This window comes from Vitis riparia, chromosome 6, assembly GCF_004353265.1.
Source record: "Vitis riparia cultivar Riparia Gloire de Montpellier isolate 1030 chromosome 6, EGFV_Vit.rip_1.0, whole genome shotgun sequence".
Classification (NCBI taxonomy): domain Eukaryota; kingdom Viridiplantae; phylum Streptophyta; class Magnoliopsida; order Vitales; family Vitaceae; genus Vitis; species Vitis riparia.
In genome coordinates, this window is record NC_048436.1 from 20,934,051 (window position 1) to 20,951,732 (window position 17,682).

The window sequence follows — 17,682 nt, forward strand, 5'->3', positions numbered from 1 at the left end:
TCATACAATTGTTCTGTGGTCGGTGACTACTGTTCCTAGGTTATGATGGGAGCATTGGGAGGATGAACGTTGGTCACAAAAAGTTGCTAATGGGTTTTTCTTAGAAGGGTTGTTCAAGTACAGTGTTCTATGGCTTTTATTGATGACATGTGTCATGCACACAATGGTTGTGATCTTTGGGAGTGATATGTTTCATTATTTTTCGTCAAGTTGAGGGGTATTTATATTAAACTAGAAAAAGTTTTTTCTTGGAAAGATGTGGATTTTTTTTTCTTTTTTTCTCTTTTATAATCTAAGTAATAGATGTTGGAAATTATTTAGTCATGAAAATAACTTAGCCTATTTATATTAAGATGTAATATAGTGATTATTTGGATAAGCTTCTTATTTTCTCATTTTAAAAATAAAAGACATGAACAAATTCTATATAAAATATGTGAATTCTTCAAAATTTATATTGAAAGTAAAATGATTTTTTAAAAACTATAAAAACTTTTGAGGCATTAAAAAAATTTAATATCTCAAATTTTAAAAAATTTAAGGTTAGTAATATATTATTTAATGCCCTTAGCATGCATTGGGTGTCATGTTGAGTTCATTATTAGTTGGTTAGGTCCATGTTGGGTGCTGACCAATAAATCATTGGAGGATGTTTATAGCTGATGGAATGTGTCCCTGACCTTCCCTAAGAGTAACAAATGTAAATTTCTGACAAGAATCCTTGTCAATCGATCCATAATTCAACTATAGGGTGCGACAAACTCTCAAGGGATGATGACTCTTTGCCAATCCAAGAGCTTACTCACATTTGGTCCATGCATTTGAGGTCGTAGGGACAAGCCTTTATTAGTCCTAGACATCTTGCTTCAAGTGTTAGACCAATAATTTTTAGTTTGATAAGTGAAATCAAACCAACCTTAGTGAATTTTGTGGAGTTGCCCTGAGGCATGTTGGATCAGAGGCAAATGGTAGATTCTAGTTGTGGAATAAGTGAAGCCGCACAAGAAAATTTAGGTGGTGGGGCCCAAAAAAAAATTGATTTTTGAAAAACTAATTTACCAAGAAAATAAGATTTTAAACTTCCTTAAAATTTTTGAACTTTTTATGAAAACATTAATTATTAATTTTATTAATATCGATAAAATTATCAACTTAATTTAATTTATTTATGCTAACCAATAAGTGGGATACCCCTAACCTTAATTTATGGTTTTGTGTCAAAGTCTTATCCTAAAACATTTACATGATGATACAAAATAGTGGTCTCCATGTGCTTAAATGTACACTTTCTTAAACAAACACAATGGGCAAATGTAAATAATTCATTGCTGCAAGCAAAAGAGGAAAAGCAAATTGTAAGTAATCCTATTCTATTAGTCAAAAAGTTCCAAGTTGGTTAGGGGTAAGACACCTAATTTTGGGTCCACTTGCCCTACAAACCTTAGAATCAGTGTCAACAATTAATAAGTCTTTACTTTAGGAGATTTTTCTTCTTTTTTTTTTTTTTTGGGGGGGGGGTGGGTGGGGTGGAAGAAATTGAAGGGTTGCATAGTTTTGATTTCAGAACAATCCTCAGTATGGTCAACCCTACTTTACTCCACAATATCATTGAAAATAGAAACAAAATTTTTGATATGACCCACCCCTTCAAATCAATCTAAAATTTTAAATCTTGATGATGAAATAATTGGAACTTATCCATAGAAAACTGTTGAGAAAGGTGTCTCATATTGTGATGGAATGTAGAAGGTACTACAAAAGGGTTTTTCCTTTGTCCTACTTGTTTGATACTTTGGACATGGTGGGTGCCCTTGAGGTGAAATTGTTTTGGATATTTTGATTGTATTTTGTTGTTGGATTTAGTAAAATTAGTTTATCAGAATTTGTGTAGACCTAAAAAAACCTATTAATTCTTAGAATAATTTGGTGGGTATTTGGATAAAGAAGAATGTGATTAGAAAATAAAGGAGAAGCACTTTTTTGCATGTGGAGGTTGACTAACCTTCCAAGCTTTCTTAGGGGAGGGGGGGTGGTTGGCTCTAAAGATTTCAATAGAATAATAATTTTCCCAAGAAAGTAGTTATGGAAGCAATGAAACACCACTTTAAACAATCCCATAATCCTACATGGAATTCCATTTCATCCATAGAAGGAATAAAGAATTACAAATGGAATTAAATATAACTTTTTTCTCCAAAATACCCTTCACACCTCATAATGTTCTCCACCAAGCCCCAAAAATTCCACATGGGGTGGCTCAAATGGGGTATGTGATGGGCTGTTTTGTAATTTGGGTGACCAAAATAGTGCCCTGTTTGGTCCCCACCTTACAAGATTCACTGTTTAGAGAAAAGAGAAAGACAATGAGTGTTTGGAAGGTATTGGATTCTCAGTCCCCTGTCCCCCACCCCTACCCCTTTGGGCAAAATCTGCCCTTGGCCAGCTAAGTATTTTTTTGGACGAAAAATTGCCCTCACTACCCCAATTGTGCACTAGTCCTATAATGGTAGATGCAAAGAAAAACATTGTATTTTTCCTCCTTGTGCCCCAAATGGAGCACAAATTTTTGTTATTTGTTCAAGGTTTCTAACAATTTTAGTACATATGATAATATTACTTTCTGAAAATAAAATTTGAAAAATACTTATATATATATATATATATTTATATTATAAAATTAAGTATATTTGTATAAAATATGGGTTTTTCAATTTTTTTGTAAAGAAAATGGGTGAGAGAAATATTTTATGCCATTAATATTATTTGATTTATTTTGAATCTCATTCATTGGTTGGTAATGTTTTTAGGAAAGGGGAAGATTTTAACTTTGCTTTAAGGATTAAAGGAATTGACTAGGCTCAATGTTAAAACATAAACCCCACTCAAAGAGGTAGAAAAGTAGGGTTAGAATTCTCAATGAAGAAAAGAGGTCTTAGTGGAAGGATGAAATGGTATGTAACAAATGATTTCTTGACTTTTATTGGGAAACACTCAATGGTGTTGCTTTATTTTCAAAACTACATTTATGGACTATCATACATATGGTGCTTTGTCCATTTTGGTGATGTGTGTTCCTTGAATCATGCTTTTGAAAGTAACATGAAATATATTACACATAATCTATTTCCCAAAATCAACAAAAAAAATTAAAAAATTAAAAAAATTCCCATCTTAATTATTCAAAGTTATATACATATAATACCTTTAATATTCATTTTCTTTAAAATAATTTATCGGGGGTGCAACAATATTGTTTGTAAGTTTCAAAATGGTTCATGACTTTTCAAATGGAATCCCGAGGTATAATATCAAATGACATAAAAGATTTGACTTATTTTAACTAAAAGATATTAATTGGTTTTTAAATAAGATGATTAAAACCTGACTTTAAATAATTAAATAATATTTATTATTTTTATCATAACATTTAGAAGTAGTGGATTCATTGAATTTATTATTATCAATAACTATAAGGGAATGATTACAATTGTAGTGAAGCAATAATGTGACCACTTGAAAGCAATGTGATTTTAGAAAATTGGAAGCTATGATATGGTATTAGAATTAAGACAGATGATATGGACAATACCCACCACTAGGTTTAAAAATTATTTTGAAACCAATGGGCATTTTGGTTATTTTGGGCCTTCCTCAGTCTTGCCTACATGGAGTGAAAAATACTTCTCCGCTTCATCTTTCTCTTTCTCTCTCTCTCTCTCTCTCACACACACACACAGAGCTTCACATGCCCTCATTTCATCAAGCCATTGAGGACAAAGACAAAGCTTCCTTGGATTTTTGATACCTCCAACTCTCTCTCTTGTTTCTCTGGTTCTCCAAGATCCTTCATTGGATATGATCTTCATCTCTGTAAATCAAATCCAACCGTTGGATACCCACTTCTTCATCTCTTTTGTTCTCTTCTTCCCTCCCAACTTTATCTGATTTCCATATTCCTCTTCTCTGGTTTTCATGTTCTCCCCTGTTTTCTCCTCTGTTTTTATCTCTACTCTGTTTTCTTCCTCTTCTGCTTCTTTATTTCATGGCTGCTGCTACTCCTGCTACTCAAGTCTTTCAAGGCCACAACAGCAACGGCGATCATGAAGTTAGCAGACAAGAAATTCAGGCCGCCATTGCTAAAGCAGTTGAGCTCAGAGCTCTTCATGCTGCTTTGATACAAGGCAATAGCCCAGCCAATCTCAAGTACCCAACTGCTTCCCCTGTTTCACGCCCTCCTTCTCACTTCTCTGCTCAAGATTACCCTGTTTTCACTCCTGTGAGTTCTCCGTTTCTTTCTTTCTTTCTTTTTTTTTGAGATTTTTTCAATAGCAATTTAGTTTATTGAATTAGATTTTTGTCTAATCTTCTCATTTTCTCCCCTGTTATGTTATTGTTTTTGATCGATTTGCTTTTAATGCAAGTTTCTTTATGAGGCATCATGATTAGAATTGAATGAAACCCATAAATTGAATCTCATCTGTTGCAATGATTATGGGTTCTGTGTTCTCTCTTTAAGCTTATATAATGATTGTAGTTGTTGGGTTTTGCTTTAATGGAAGAGTTTCAGGGTTATGCTTGAGATTAAATTAATTCCAGAAGATTACTCCTTTTTTTTTTCTTTTTTTTTTTGCTTCAATGATTATGTCCTCTGTCCTCTGTTTCTTCCATGAATTTTTGGTTAAAATGACAGAGAAATTCTTTGACCCCAGCAACATTTTTGCTGGATTTTGCTTGTTATATGCTTCAGTAAAACCAAACCCAGAAATCTAGGCCCATTTCAAAGCATTGTTCTATGCTTAGTCTTTGGTCAATGAAATGAAAATTCTGGGTTCTTCATTATCTGCAAAGTCCACTTATAATATGGGAAATTTCTCTTACAGAGTTACGGAGATGAACCATTACCTGGGTACCATCAACTTCATGTTGAAAATGATCGAAATTTGTCCGAAAGTTGGGATGTGGAAGGGCTAGGAGGAAATGATAATGAAACCATCATGTCGGATTACAAAAAGGAGATTTCTTCAAGGAAGGGATTGCCTTCTGGTTTAGTCAGCTTAGAGCCCCATGTTTGTCCAAGTGAAGATCAGAAGTCAGTCACCAGTGCCTGTGCAAACCACATCACTGTGCTTCAAACATCGCCTGGAACCGATTTCTTCAAGTCCAGTAGGAGAAACAGTCTGGGGGAGTTCAAATCCCTCTCATCTTGCAACAAATGCAGACCTGCAATCATAAGCACCGAAACCGAAAATACGGTCAAGAACAGTAAGGGTTCTAGTTTTGTGGTGCCCTTGACTGATTCCCATTCCTCAGTTCAATCACAGCCTAAGAACCGGGGAGTGAGCCTCTCATGGTTGTTTCCAAGGTTAAAGAAGAAGCACAAGAATGAGAGTTCCCCAAACCGAACAGAATCCGAGGAAGTATCACAAATTTTCAAAGACTTGGGGATAATGTCCATTGAGACATTGAAGAAAGAGCTGATGGATGCAAATGAGAGTAGAGATGCAGCCTTAATGGAGGTTGCAGAGATGAAATCTTCTCTGGGGGAGCTGAAACAGAAGCTGGAGTACTTGGAGACTTACTGTGAAGAGCTCAAGAGAGTTCTGAAGCAAACAGCTCAGGCAAAGGACTTGCAGGCTCCGGAAAAGCTCAGAAGTCTTCCAAAGAGGGGGAAATCATCCATTGATGGGAATGGAGAAAACTTCATTCCAGTCAGTGAGGAAGTAATGGTGGAGGGCTTCTTGCAGATAGTATCAGAAGCAAGATTATCAGTAAAACAATTCTGCAAGATCCTTATCAGCCAAATTGAAGAATCCGATAATACCCTAACAGACAACTTGAATTCTCTTCTTCAACCATATAAACTGTCTCTGACATCAAAGTACTCAAAGGCAGTGCTGTACCATCTTGAAGCCATCATAAACCAGTCACTCTACCAAGACTTTGAGAACTGTGTGTTCCAGAAGAACGGCACGGCCAAGCTCTTAGACCCTCATCAAGATCGCCAAGCACGGTTTTCATCCTTTGTCGCATTGAGAAACCTAAGCTGGAATGAGGTACTGAGGAAAGGGACCAAGTACTACAGTGAAGAGTTCAGCAAGTTCTGTGATCAGAAGATGAGTTGCATCATTTCAACTCTGAATTGGACGAGGCCATGGCCTGAGCAGCTCCTCCAATCCTTCTTTGTTTCAGCCAAATGCATATGGTTGCTTCATTTGCTTGCTTTTTCATTCAACCCCCCTCTGGGAATCCTCAGAGTTGAAGAAAACAGAAGCTTTGATCCTCATTACATGGAAGATATGTTCATGGATAGGCAGAGATCACAGGGTCCGAGCCGGGTTAAGATCATGGTGATGCCTGGTTTCTATGTTCAAGACAGGGTTCTAAGGTGTAAGGTTCTATGCAGATACAAATCTGTAGCCTAATTTAAAGATTTTCTTCTCCCAAGAAAATTTCAACTTAACAAGCTTGTAACTTTCAAATCTATGTCAACATATGGTTCAATGGGGGGTTTCATCCATTGATAACTGAATATCAGATTCTATCACTTCGTTCAGGATTTCAGTAACCACTGAATATTCGAGTTTCAAAATAGAATTTGATTCCTAAACTGATTTTTGAGAATTGCTTTCAAAAGCATTATGAAACAAACCTTAAGCTTTTAGGTAAATTGGTAAGATGGTATCAAAGCTCTGATTAACTAGAATTCTCAGGTTTGAGTCGATTGGTAGCTTAACATAGTATTTCACGAATCTTGAACATATAAACAATCTTCCCATGGAGTCCTACATTCTCACTTTTTGCTGAAAGCTTGTGAAGGTGCCATATTTGTTTTGCTCTGCCCCTAATATAACTGTAATTTTAAAATATTATATATGTTGTACTTAATTATAAAATTGCTACAAGCATACAAAGACCCTTCACCCCAAATACCACCCATCTTTCAACTTCAATCTAAGAATCATTATTTAATTAAAAGGGATAAAACGATTCCTAAATTAAAAAAATAATTCCTAAATAATTGTACTCGTAATGTACTTCTTTTTAAATATAAAAAGCATATGAAATTGTTCATGTCTCTCTCATTCACGCTCCATGACCCATTTTTTTAATTTAAATAATATTATTTAAAAGGAGTATTTTAATAATAGTATGTAATAAAATATTTATAAAATGTGATCGTTTTAAAATCATATATATATATTTTCGTGGAGTGAATCCATCTATGACCTTAACTCTAATACCAATTCTTAGATTGAACTTTAGCTATCTTATTTGAAAATCAATTGATTATCTAATGAAGGCAAATTAAACCTTTTATGATATTTAACTATCGTCGTTTGGGTGACCTATCCGAACAATATTATTACACCTCGACAACATTCTTCATATGTTCTATGTTTTTAATGGTTTCTCATCATACTTTACAAAAAATACTTAAAACTATTTTATGAGTGCGTTTGATAGTAATTTTATAAAGCATTTTTAATATTTTTAACACTTAAATGATACAAATTTTTAATTGTTAAAAAATATTAGAAACACTTTTTAAAATCATTATTAAACGGAGTCTAAATTTGTTCTAAAATACAAGTTTTCAAAACAATATTTTTTACAACTATTTGAATAAAAAAATTGGCAAATGTGTTTTTTAAATTAAAAAACTATTTTAAAGAGCAATGAGGGAACATATGCTATAATTTTTTAAGTTTACGATGTTCACGAATTATGCCATAAATAATGCTTATAAGTAATATAGTCACGTTTGATTAATTGAACATAACATAAGATAAAGCAAGACATTATAAAATATATCTTATTTCATATTTGGTTAATAATGAGATAAAATAAGTTATCATGTGATTTATCACTTTCCATATTAAATCAAACATAGAATAGTGTATATATTTTTTATATATCATTTTCATAGATACACACATCATAAATTTATATTTTCATCAATTTTATTTTTTTACTTTTAATTTTTATATTACTCATTAAGTAAAACAAAAGTTTCGATTAAAAAAAAAATTTGTAGTGTGCAAAAAGAATTAAAAAATATATGTAAAAGATATCAAAAAATAATAATAATATATGCATTATTTAATTGTTTTTGACATAGTATTATAGAAAAGAGTTTTGAAATGCCTTAAAAAATAAAAGTGTGTTTGGCGGTGATTTTAGTGAATGTTTATAGTTTTTCTAACATTTAAAATTATTTATCTTTCAAATATTAAAAATGTTAAAAATACTTTCTAAAATCACTGTTAAACATATTTTTAGAGTGCATTTGATAGTAATTTTATAAAACATTTTTGATATTTTTAATATTTAAAAGATAAAATTTTTCAAATATAAAAAATACTAAAAATATTTTTTAAAATCATTACCAAATACACTTTAAATTATGTTTGGTTGGGTGCCACAGAAAGGAAAAAATATTAAAAAAATTGATTTTCTTGTATTTGATTTATTATAAAAAAATAAAATAAAATATAATTAAAAATACTTACAATTTTGTATACTTTAAAATTTTATACAGGAAATCAAATATAAATTTACCAATTTTGAAAAATATATAAAAATAATTTATTAATATTAAATATCCGTACTTTTTTTTTCTTCCCTTTTATATTTTTTTCTCTACTTTAATTTTCTCACTCTTTTCCCCAAAAATTTTCATAACCAAATGTGGAATCACATAACACCAAGACTCGTTGGATTCGCTTGTGAAACTAATCATTCAAGGTAAAATATGAGGAAACGACTGGCAAGATGTTTGGACTGTAGAACACGTCTCTTTCTTGTTTCATTTCTTCCTTTTTATTTTCTCCCACTTTCAATTAGTATTCTGCAACTTTTGAAAAAAAAATGTGGAACTCTTGGGCCTCCTGTGACCCTCTCACTTTCATCTACCCACTTTCAACTCACAAGCAGACAACCCCCAAAGACGACCGTTGAAATTAAAAAGCGCTTATTTCTTTTAACATATATATTTAATAACATATGATATGATTTTATGCAAGCTATGATCAAACCCATGTCCCAATGAATAGCTTTAAATATATGTAATTTCAACAACTCTAGGTCAGTGTATTATAGGGGTTTGCGAGGGGTCACATATAGAATCCCTCTTCTCGAACAGCATAGATCAGTTGACATGATTCTCTCTCAACAGGCGGAGACGAGAGCTATGGCGGAAGGAAGAGAAAATATAGTGATGTTTCCCTTCATGGCACAAGGTCATACAATCCCATTTCTGGCTTTAGCTCTTCATATAGAGAAGAAGAAGGGCTACAGCATCACCTTTGTCAGCACGCCTCTCAACATCAAGAAACTCCGGTCTGCAATCCCTCCAACCTCCTCCATTCGCCTCCTTGAAATCCCTTTTTGCAGCTCTGATCATGGCTTCCCTCCCAACACCGAGAACACCGATGTCCTCCCTTATTATCGCATCATTGATTTCCTCCATGCTTCTTTGTCTCTGAAACCTGCTTTTAGAGAGCTGATTTTGAACCTTATCAATGAGCAACATGGCTGTCCGCCGCTGTGTATCATTGCAGACATATTCTTTGGTTGGACTGCTGATGTTGCCAAGGAGTTGGGTGTCTTTCATGCTATTTTCAGTGGAGCTGGGGGGTTCGGATTGGCATGCTACTACTCTATTTGGGGCAGCCTTCCTCATAGGAATGCCGATTCTGATGAGTTTCTGCTGCATGATTTTCCTGAAGCTTCGAGGATTCATGTGACACAGCTGCCTAAGAATATGTTAGATGCTGATGGAACTGATTCTTGGTCAGTATTTCAGGGAAAAAATCTTCCTAGATGGTTTAATTCTGACGGGGTTTTGTTTAACACAGCGGGGGAGTTTGATAAGATCGGGTTGGAGTATTTTAGGCGCAAGCTTGGCCGTCCGGCTTGGCCAGTTGGGCCAATTCTTCTGTCCATGGAAGGTCAAGCTCGATCGGGAAGAGAATCAGGAATCACCTCTGAGCTTTGCAACAAATGGCTTGATGCAAAACCTGCAAATTCAGTCTTATACATAGCATTTGGATCGCAGAATACTATTTCGGGTTCACAGATGAAGCAATTGGCGATGGCGTTGGAGGACAGCGGCACAAACTTCATCTGGGTTGTTAGGCCTCCATTGGGCTTTGACATAAACTCAGAATTCAAGGCCGGAGAGTGGCTCCCTGAAGGCTTCGAACAACGGATTCAAGACCAGAAAAGAGGGTTACTGGTTCATAAATGGGCACCTCAGCTGGAGATTTTGTCCCACAAATCAGTTTCTGCATTTTTAACCCACTGTGGTTGGAACTCAGTGCTTGAAGCCCTTAGTCACGGGGTACCCTTGATGGGATGGCCAATGGCGGCCGAGCAGTTCTTCAATTCCATGCTTTTGGAGAAAGAGGTTGGAGTTTCTGTGGAGGTGGCCAGAGGGCCTACCTGTGAGGTAAAGCATGAAGACATAACAAAGAAGATTGAGTTGGTGATGAATGAGACTGAGAAAAGGAAGGAAATGAGAAGAAAGGCTTGTGAGGTAAGGGATATGATCAAGGATGCCACTAGAGATGACGAAGGTTTTAAGGGGTCCTCTGTGAAAGTCATGGACGAGTTTTTCAATGCTGCGTTTTCACAGTGGGGGAGGACCAAGTTGGGACAAAACCATGAGTATTAACAGCCATGATTATCTTTATACTTTATGTAGACTAATTTATAGTCAAAACTGTTTTGCTTTCTGAGATGCTTCTCTGGTGAACTCCACCACACTTCTCTAGTCTCCAAATTTATTAAAAGCATTTATCCATATGATATCCAAATTACTCGACTACAATTGCCAAAGCTTGTACTATAGCTCATAATCTATTAGAGGTAGCTGCATTTTTAGGATCCATCTCCATGGTTTTTCTTATCTCTTGGTCTTTGTTCTCCTGAATTTTCCTTACCCAGAAAGTGACCCAAAGGTGGTCCTCAACAACCCACTTGTAGGGGATTGGTCTTGGAACTTTTGGCCTTTTCACACCATGGCAGTCGAATTTGGAAGAGAAAGTTGAATCCATTTAGTCACCAAAAGCCTGCATTGCATCAGTTTCTTTCACATGCCCCTTGGAATAATAATATGTCCCCTAGTGACAAAGGCCATCGACTTTAATGTTTGACTTAAACAAAAATTCTTTCAAAAAGAGCTGCTATGTACCTTTATTTTCCTTCCAAGATGTGGAAGAAATGGCTGGAATGACCCACTTGGGGATGCATAGTCGTGGAGCTGTGACGACCACTTGCCTAGCCCTATTCCCTGCCTTGATTCCTGAGTCAACTGGGCTTCCCTGATATGGGGGCAAAAATTATAGGTAGAAAGCATGAAACATGAGCCCAACAACCGTTAGATCTTGAGCTGATCGTGTCCAGTACTGGAATCCAAATTTGATTACCACGTTTTCCATCAAATTCACCTCTGCTGTTTTCTCAGGATGATTAAAGACACGCATACATGAAATTAATGCTACTATGTTTGTGGAGAAAGTCATAATTTAATTGAATTAGAGCTTCCATTTTTTTTTACCAAATTAAGAGTCAGTGTCATGCTGCAGATTCAATGGATAATCCCTGCAGAGAAAACGTTGGAGCCATCTATATTTATGGCATGAGGACAAATGGGTACAGTCCAGAAAAAATACATATTTTACAGAAAGTGGAAAAAAAAGTTGTTGAATGCCATACAATGGGAACACATTATATTATATCTGGCTTCACCTAAAAGCACAAACGAACGTGAAAGAAAAAAAAAAGATAGAATAGTCTTGTGACACAGATATGTGATCCGGTGGAGCTGAAACTTAGGGTGTCCGAGGCTCTTGATTAGAGAGGCTACCATGAAATCAAACTCTAGCTTGGATGGCTTAGATGAGTGACTTGTGTGCTGATATTTTATTTGAATGCATGCATTTCCTTGTTAAGGGAAATGGATTTGGTGTCCACAATTCTTTTCAGTCTTTTGAAAAAGGAATACTAATAAGGAAAATGTTATCGTATATAAACTCTCAATTTGGTAGAGGTGTCCAATGGTACCGGGCCATTATGGGCCAATGTGTCGGGTCGGCATGGCCCACTTAAAAATCATGCAGGATTGGGCCGACCCATGCAAGCCAAATAGGTGACCCGACATGATCTATAAGCCCATGGGCTAATCGTGTTCTTCCATGCCGTGCTGGCAGGCCGTGGCCTATGGACCACTCATTTTATTAAAAATTTTAATTTAATTTTTTTAAGGTCATTTTGTCTTAAGTTTTTTTCATTATTAAATAAAATTTCATTTTGTTACTTTAAACACCTCTAATAATTATACTTTTTATTTTTTAAATTTATATTTATATTTATTGAGGTTATAATTGTAAAATTGATAGAAATGTTAGCTTTTTGTTTTTAAAAATAGTAAAAAAAAAATTATATTTGAATTTTTTTTTGTTTTTTTATCCAAATAACAATAAATTTAAAATAATGGAATATGTAAGGAAATGAAATATAAAAAAATAATTATTTTATTCAATAATTTAACAAATTACATGAAAAAATAAGGAGAAAAAAATGAGTAAGGGTGGCTTGACACGATGGCACGATGAACTGTTTCCTTAGGCCTAACACGACTCACTCCTTTGGATCATGCCAAGCCATGAGCCAGATGGGTGGTCTGACCTATTGGACACCTCTACAATTTGGTCAATTGACTAAGAGTACAAATAAATGAGAATAAAGTATAAAAGAATGGGATTAGGAGTCCGTTTTGTAGCGATTTTAAAAAGTACTTTTAGTATAAAAAGCATTTTTAAAGAAAAATTAGGAGTTGGTCAAAATTCAAAAAGTACTTTTAAAGATTGAAATATTAAGCATTTATTTGATAATTATTTTTGAGAACAGTTTTATGTTCTCTAGAACAAAAAAACAAGAAAATAAGTTTGATAATAAAAAATTTGTTTCTATTTTCTATTCTTAAAAATAGAAAATATAGTGTTTTAAGATAATATTTTTTTAATTGTTTTTACTTGTTTTATAAAGGCTATTTTAAAAAATAATTATATAAATATATAGAATGATTAAAATAAAATAGTAGATATAAAAATTATTTTTAAAATATATTTAAAAATATTAAAAATATATTAAGAATATTTCAGGTTTCCAAATAGACTTTTATTTAACAAAACATCATAAGATGATTTTTGAAAACTATTCTCAAAAATTATTTTTCTAAATTGTATAATGAAAACACTTTTACTAAAAATATTTTAAATAAAAATATTACTAAACACACTTTAAGGTACAAAATAATACAAAAAGTTTGGATGCAACACAATGTGAGCTTAAATACCTAGGTGACACAATGTGACCTCAAATACATATATGACACTATGCGATTGATCTCACTATTTAGCATATACATATTTGGTATTATAACAATAACCTAATTATAAGTCACCAAAAATCTTGAGAAGCGGGGATATGGATATGCCATGGAAGAAGACAATTTTTTGTATGATGAAGAGTTATTTTTTAAGTGTAAAAAATGGTTTTTGAAGAAAAATAAGGTATTTGACAGAAATTAGGAAATGCTTTTAAAAATTTGAAAAATTACTTATAATATTGAAAAATACTTATAGTATTTTATGAAAAAAATACTTGATAAGTGATTATCTTTAATAACATTTTAAAAAACATATATTTTTATTAAAAATATTTTGAGTAAAAATACTATCAAACCCATTCTTAAATATTATTAATTAACTTGTGATGCTCCAATGGTAGAGATTTTGATATTATTAATTAATTAAATAACAAAGAGTACATCTCAAAAGCTAATGCATGTATAGAAAATTTTTTCCTCTAGAGACTAAATATTCACAAAATCATCTTTCTTGACAAATAGTGAGTTTTCTCCTCCACTTTGTTTTTTCTTTCCCCTGTAAGATTCATGCATCTTGCAGGGGCATCGTCCCACACATGGACTTTTGGAATATATAATATTTTGCGTTTTATTAAATATCATTAGAGGGTGTTGGCAAATCTGTGGTTCTTTTGCATGTTATTTAAGTTAAAACTCTCTTTGTCACAGTGTAAATATGATTTAACTTAAAAATAATTTAAGTTAATAAGGTGACTTTTTGTAAAATGTAAATTGTTTTTGGATCTAGGTTGTTGTTGTTGTTCTTTATTTATTTATTTATTTATTTTTTAACTTATTATTATTTATTTCTTAAATTTTTTATTGAATAGAAAAAAATATTAAAATATTTTATTTTTTAATACTAAAAATGACCCATTGGTCATTTTTATTTTTTAATACTTAAAAAAAATAAAATATTAAAAAAGTAAATAATTTAATGCTTAACATTATTAAGTATTATTTAATTTTAAATTTGATTTGCCATTAAATAAAAAAACACCACTTAATTAAATTTTACTAAATATTTTTTTATTAGATTAATGAAGGAGCAAATCAATGTTAAACTTAGCTTTTAAATTTTAATCGTTAATGTTGATCACTTGGTGGCTTTTATTCTCCTCCCCAAATTATTGCAGGGGTTGGTTAAAATACATGCTTCTTAATTTTTGAGACAGAGCCGTGTTTATTTTGTTTTTGACTGAAGTCTTGTCAGATGTCAGACACTGAATACAAAAGGTAAAGATATTAACTTTATTTTACGTTTGAAGTTTGAACGAAACTTTTATAAAATTCATAATATATTCAGATTACGAAGAAACTAGCTAGTGCTGCAGTAATCATGCATGAACCTTAGAAACAGCTAATTCATTAGCTTTAGTTGGTAGGATATTAAAACATATCATATAGTCAACTGATTACCATCTTTAGATGAAGGAGAATCACAATTTCTCTTCTTATAAATGGCCCACTGTGTAGACTAGTAGAATTGTGTCATTAAAAACCTTAAAAAAATAAAAATAAAAATTCAAGGAGATAAAACTTGGATGAAGGAAAAGAAAATTATAAAATTGGAATGTATTTGTTGAATATCGATTTTATCCTTTTTTTATTTTTTTGGAATTTATGTATATAACATGAATTTGGTGAAATGTCTTCGATAATGTCATGTGCCATGCATGTAATTAACTTCATCCTCATGTAATATTGTTGGGTTACTTTTGTGATTGAAGATAGTTTATATAATTCTTGAATATGTTAGAAAATTTAATTATTGATGCATTCATGAAGAGTGACAAAGGTGTAACTAGTTAGATGGAAGCTATTGATATCCCTTATAGTGAGGAGGAGAAAGAAAATAAGGGATCATATTTGGAGGTTTGTTTGTGGTTGTTGGTGAAATGAGGAGTTAACAAAATTTTTATAGATCGATTTGAGGTTGTAGCTGTGAATAAAGGAGAAAAAAAATGGGTTTTTGAAGTTAGGGTTTGATTGAAGGGAAAATTAGGGTAAATCTCGATATCCATTTTGTTTTTTTTTAAAAAAATATTTTTTAAAAAACCAATTTATGTGGATTGTCTAGTTCAACGGTGACATGTACATAAGCCATGACATTAGTACATAAGCCATGACATCAGTTTAAATGGACAACTGACTTAGACTTTTGCAAGTTGGTAATCCAAACTATTAAGTAGTGTTACACTATTGAAGGCATTAGTGAAAGACTTTCAAAATCACTATTGAAAAGACATTTTTTTCCCATATACCACAAAAATTTAAAAGTAAAAAGTAAAATTCTCAAATCTTAATTTTTTGCCCTAGAGCTAAGATTGCATAAATTTCGCAAAAAAGGAAAATTTATGCTACAAAAAAGCATGTATTCATTCTCTTGTGCCTCATCCTCAACCTCAACCACCATACATCTTGATCAAGAGCAATGGAAAAGAAGGAAAATATAGTGATGTTTCCATTCATGGCACAAGGTCATATCATCCCTTTCCTTGCTTTAGCTCTTGAAATACAGAAGAAAAGAGGCTGCACCATCACCTTTGTTAACACACCTCTCAACATAAAAAAACTCAGATCCTCTCTTCCTCCAAACGCCTCCATTCGTCTTGTTGAAATCCCATTCAACAGCTCAGACCATGGCCTCCCTCCCAACACTGAGAACACCAATGCTCTTCCTTACCCTCTCATCTTTCGCTTCATTGAGGCTTCCTTGTCTCTCAAACTCCCTTTCAGAAAACTCATTTCTGAACTTATTGCTGAGCAAAATGGCCACCTCCCACTCTGCCTAGTCGTGGACATGTTTTTTGGCTGGTCTGTTGAGATTGCCCATGAGTTTGGGGTGTCTCATGCCATTTTTGTAGGCGGAGGGGGTTTTGGCATGGCGTGTTACTACTCTCTCTGGACGAACATGCCTCACCTTGGGGCCGATTCCGATGAATTTACCCTGCCTGATTTCCCAGAAGCTTCCAAGATTCATGTAACTCAGCTGCCGGAAAACCTCAGACTTGCCGATGGTAACGATCCTTTTGCGGTTTTTCTGAAAAAGGTGTTTCCTGAGTGGTTGAATTCCGATGGACTATTGGTTAACACAGTGGGGGAGCTTGACAAAATTGGATTGATGTACTTCAGGCGGAAAATCGGCAGGCCTGTTTGGCCGGTTGGACCGGTTCTCCTATCCATGGAAAACCATGCTGGTGCAGGAAAAGTGCCCGGTATCACACCAGATCCCTGCAACAAATGGCTCGATTCAAAGCCTTTGAATTCAGTTCTATACATATGTTTTGGTTCTCAAAACACAATCTCTGAATCCCAAATGATGCAGTTGGCCACCGCGTTGGAGGTCAGCGGCAAGTACTTCATCTGGGTTGTCAGACCACCAATAGGGTTTGACATAAACTCAGAATTCAAGGCTGAAGAGTGGTTGCCCCAAGGATTCGAACAACGAATTCAAGATCAGAAAAGAGGTTTACTTGTCCATAAATGGGCACCCCAGGTGGAAATTTTGTCCCATAAATCCATTTCTGCATTTTTAAGCCACTGTGGATGGAACTCAGTGCTTGAAGCCCTCAGCCATGGGGTACCAATCATCGGGTGGCCGATGGCGGCCGATCAGTTCTCCAATGTCGTGCTTTTGGAGAAAGAAGTTGGAGTTTGTGTGGAGGTGGCGAGAGGGCCTAGGTGTGAGGTTAAGCATGAAGACATAGTGAAAAAGATTGAGTTGGTGATGAATGATACAGAGAAAGGGAAGGAAATGAGAAGAAAGGCACATGAAGTAAGAGACATCATCAAGGATGCCATTAGAGATGAAGAAGGTTTCAAGGGGTCCTCAATGAAAGCCATGGATGAATTCTTCAGTGCAGCATTGTCAAGGAGGGAGAAGACCAAGTTGGAACAGGAGAACAAGATCATGCCCTTGACATAAGAAAAAGCTACAATTCAACCATTTCTCTCTCTCCTACTACTTCGTTTTAAAATTAGCAAAAGCAATATCAATTGCCTTGGAGTCTTTTGCACCAACCCATAAGATACGTATTAAATACAATTAGACGATGATGTCCTACCTTATCAATATTTTAGTTGAAAAACTACAAGAAAAGAAGGAACTTTAAAAAAATATTTTAATTAAAAAATAAGGTGTAGACTTAGTGGGTGTGTGGTAATCTAATTTAATAATTTAAAGTGATTTAATAAATTTATTTAAGTTATTAAGTAAATTAAGTATATTTGATAAAATAACTTAATGG

General features: G+C 33.8%; 3 protein-coding genes across 3 annotated transcripts; all 3 read left to right on the forward strand.

Moving 5' to 3' along the window:
• The first annotated feature begins 3,704 nt into the window (after positions 1-3,704).
• On the forward strand, positions 3,705-6,565 carry LOC117916858 (IRK-interacting protein). The gene is made up of 2 exons (XM_034833055.1): positions 3,705-4,276; positions 4,881-6,565. The coding sequence occupies exons 1-2, from the start codon at positions 4,043-4,045 to the stop codon at positions 6,420-6,422; spliced, it is 1,776 nt and encodes a 591-aa protein (XP_034688946.1). The 5' UTR covers positions 3,705-4,042; the 3' UTR covers positions 6,423-6,565.
• Positions 6,566-9,064: 2,499 nt separating this feature from the next.
• On the forward strand, positions 9,065-10,846 carry LOC117915730 (UDP-glycosyltransferase 92A1-like). Its single transcript, XM_034831397.1, has one exon. The coding sequence runs from the start codon at positions 9,158-9,160 to the stop codon at positions 10,673-10,675; it is 1,518 nt and encodes a 505-aa protein (XP_034687288.1). The 5' UTR covers positions 9,065-9,157; the 3' UTR covers positions 10,676-10,846.
• A 5,020-nt stretch (positions 10,847-15,866) lies between these two features.
• Positions 15,867-17,455, forward strand: LOC117916670 (UDP-glycosyltransferase 92A1-like). Its single transcript, XM_034832810.1, has one exon. The coding sequence runs from the start codon at positions 15,867-15,869 to the stop codon at positions 17,358-17,360; it is 1,494 nt and encodes a 497-aa protein (XP_034688701.1). The 3' UTR covers positions 17,361-17,455.
• Positions 17,456-17,682: the final 227 nt, after the last annotated feature.

Bases quoted from the DNA above. Each gene is read 5' to 3' on its own strand.
- LOC117916858 (XM_034833055.1), top strand. From the start codon at position 4,043: ATGGCTGCTGCTACTCCTGCTACTCAAGTCTTTCAAGGCCACAACAGC. The intron at 4,277-4,880 runs GTGAGTTCTCCG...TTTCTCTTACAG, and splicing joins ATTACCCTGTTTTCACTCCT to AGTTACGGAGATGAACCATT.
- LOC117915730 (XM_034831397.1), top strand. From the start codon at position 9,158: ATGATTCTCTCTCAACAGGCGGAGACGAGAGCTATGGCGGAAGGAAGA.
- LOC117916670 (XM_034832810.1), top strand. From the start codon at position 15,867: ATGGAAAAGAAGGAAAATATAGTGATGTTTCCATTCATGGCACAAGGT.